The sequence below is a fragment of the Acartia tonsa genome, chromosome 14, assembly GCF_053477335.1.
Source record: "Acartia tonsa isolate MP-2025a chromosome 14, ASM5347733v1, whole genome shotgun sequence".
Lineage (NCBI taxonomy): Eukaryota > Metazoa > Arthropoda > Copepoda > Calanoida > Acartiidae > Acartia > Acartia tonsa.
The window spans coordinates 12,035,047-12,038,170 of NC_137273.1; the positions used below are offsets into that span (position 1 = coordinate 12,035,047).

General features: G+C 32.2%; 1 protein-coding gene across 2 annotated transcripts in view; it reads left to right on the forward strand.

Moving 5' to 3' along the window:
* The window catches only part of LOC145305733 (uncharacterized), a 28,527-nt gene that overhangs the window by 25,073 nt on the left and 330 nt on the right, over positions 1–3,124 (forward strand). Inside the window, exons 5-10 of one of the 2 annotated variants that reach the window (XM_080147501.1) lie at positions 138–279; positions 585–838; positions 872–1,589; positions 1,754–1,899; positions 2,145–2,258; positions 2,601–2,825. In XM_080147501.1, coding sequence (XP_080003627.1) covers positions 138–279; positions 585–838; positions 872–1,589; positions 1,754–1,899; positions 2,145–2,258; positions 2,601–2,825 — 1,599 coding nt within the window. Of the gene's footprint in view, positions 1–137; positions 280–584; positions 1,590–1,753; positions 1,900–2,144; positions 2,259–2,600; positions 2,826–3,124 lie in introns of both variants that reach the window. The other variant, XM_080147500.1, reaches the window with a different exon arrangement.

Genomic DNA, 3,124 nt, shown 5'->3' on the forward strand with positions numbered 1-3,124 from the left:
TAATCCACATTCTATAGTTCTTTCTTTACTGTCCTATCTATCAAAGTAAGAATATTATAAGTTAGAAATAAGTAAGATTCATGTAACTTTTATTGTCCTACCCCTTATTTATTATAAACCTAAATCATTTTATTTAGAAAATCACCAGCAGAGGGACAATGAAGGATGGGGCTCTAGGTCCAGAAGTCCGGAGGGATATCATGAAAAACAGAAGGGCAGAGGGAAAAACCATAGATCGAGGTCTAGAGAAAGAGATTGGGATATACCACAAAACTTTAGGTAAGGGTTGATTTTGTTGATATTGTCAGAGAGGTATTAAATCTAAAGTTAGACATAATTAACATTTTAGCAAAATTTAAATAACCTAAAAAAGAAACAAATGGTTTTAGTAACTGAATAGACCAAAAAATCATGGGAATTTTTTTTGTGCCTGAGAAAGTTTTACAGTTAACATAAAAAAAATTTAGTTATCTTATGTTAAACTACCAAATAAAAGTAATTAGATAAGGGGGGGGGGGGGTTAATGCAACCATCTCGTAATCAATGTATAAATGGCACTTAAAGAAATGTTTTTCTATAACTAGGTCTAGAAGCAGAGAATATCAAAAAAATTACAGATCACGAAGTGGAGATAGAGCAATAGAACATGATCCTTCCTACAGAGATAGATCAAGAGAGTATGATCCTTACAGAGAAAGATCAAGAGTATATGATCCTTCTCAAGGAGAAAGATCAAGACAGCATGATCCTTCCCACAGAGATAGATCAAGAGATTATGATCCTTCTTACACAGAGAGATCAAGAGAGTATGATCCTTACAGAGAAAGATCAAGAGTATATGATCCTTCTCAGGGAGAAAGATTAATAGAACATGATCCTTCCTTCAGAGAGAGATCAGGAGATTATGATCCTTCTCACAGTGAAAGATCAAGAGAATATAATCCTTCTTACAGAGATAGATCAAGAGAGTATGATTCTTACAGAGAAAGATCAAAAGAATATGATCCATCTCACAGAGAGAGATCAAGAGAATATGAATCTGCCTACAGAGAGAGATCAAGAGAACATGATCCTTTCAGAGAAAAATTAAAAGAGTTTGATCCTTACAGAGAGAGATCAAGAGAATATAATCATTCTTACAGAGAAAGATCAAGAGATAATCACTCTAGCTATAGGGCAAGAGACCAAGATCCCTTGTACAGAGACAGTTCAAGAGAAAATAATCCCGACCATAGAGAGATACCAAGAGAATATAATTCTACTCATGATATGGATAGATCAACGGAATATGATATTTCCCACAGAGAAAGATACCCTGAAGAACAGGAGAGATATGTCAACAGAGAATCAAGAGATTATCACCAAGAAGATTTGAATAGAGAAAGGGAGAGAAACCGCCAATCTTATAACAATAGATCATCAAATGATAATCACAGAATTGATTATCGTGATGAAAGAGTAGAAGATGAAAATAATCATTACAGAAAAGATGATTATCATAGAAATGAGAGTGATCATCACAGTAATAGAAGATATAGTGATGATAGAACAGACTATCAAAACAGAAAAAGAAGACACAGTCATGAAAGGTAAGAACATGATTTAAATTGGCGGGAAATTGTTTGTTTTTTGGCGGGAAATGAAGAGAAAACAGCTGTTTTTTTTAGAAATATAGAAATTATTTAACATTTAAAATTTATTTGGCAAAAATAAATATTTAATTTTTATGTATATATTTTTTAATATATGATAGAAGAAGCAAAGAAAGGAGATTAAAATATTCCAGCCAAGATTCTAGAAAATCCACAAGTCCTGTAAGTGATATAGTTCTGGACATGCCAGTAGCAAGTTCTAGAAGTTCCAGAGAACATGAGCGGAGTAAAAGCTCGCTTAATAAAGGTAATTAAGTTTTATTATTGATTATTAGTATACAAGAATTATAATAGAAAGGACAATAAAATATAGGATATTTAGAATTGTGTTAACAAAGTCTCAAAATTGTTCTTCTTAAATGGCCTGAAACCTGCAATCCATTATGGTAATGGTATAATATTTGATCTAGCGGTTTCTTAGATCCTTACGTATTCACAACTTGCTAATTTATTTTTTTATAATTTTAAGATCTAATACATTATTCTTTGCAGTACCTGAAAAACATGCTGAAAAAGTCAACCCAAAGTTGTCCAACGTGAAGCTTCCTACCCCAGTATCAACTTTCAGAACCAGAGGCTATATCAATACAAGCAAATCAAATAAAGGTATTCATTATAGTTTTAAATTATATCAATATTATATTATATATTATTTATATCATAGCAAAATTAGAGCCGTTTTTTATAACAGAGGCATTAGGTATATTTAAAGCAACATGCAAAACATTATTTTATTGTTTTTAGGAATCTTAATATAACATGTTAATAATGAATTAATAGGTATCAGTTTGACAAAAATAAAGCATTCGACGTATTTATGCTTTTTAATGATTTACCTAAAGATTTTCAAATATTTGAGGTTGAAACTTCTAGTTGTTATTCCCATGGGTTTGTTCGTCATTTAGTAAGTTGAAAGTTTTCCTGAAAACTAATCTTATCTTAATTCAGCTTCAAATCCTTATGAAGAAGAGAAGGATGAAGAGCAACAACAACAAGACTTAAACAGCCCTAATGTCACTAATGCAGCCTGGAACGGTCCTTATCCTAACAGTCAAGGCCCTGGGAACGGTCCTAATATCAGTCAAGGTCCTGGGAACAATCCTAATCTAAAAAACTGGATCCCTCCGGTCACTGGACCTCCAGGCGTCCGGAATCTTGCACCTGGAATATTAGGTAAGGAAATTTATTAGCAGCGCAGCTTCTTCATAGCTAGGATATGACTTTATGTCCGATTGAAGCACTACGCAGTTTAGATTTCAGCAGTTTTGTGTTAAAAGTATACCCTAACACACACTACGTTTTATTTTATATCTTACACATTCAATAAGTTTGCCATGCATAATAATTTTCATGTTTTTGTTGAATTTATTATATCTAACATTTTGTTTAACAGTACTTTAAGCTTTTTCTGGACAATCTCTCTTTAAAGTTAAACTTCTAAATATGTAGGTATATATCTTAGGATATTTTAG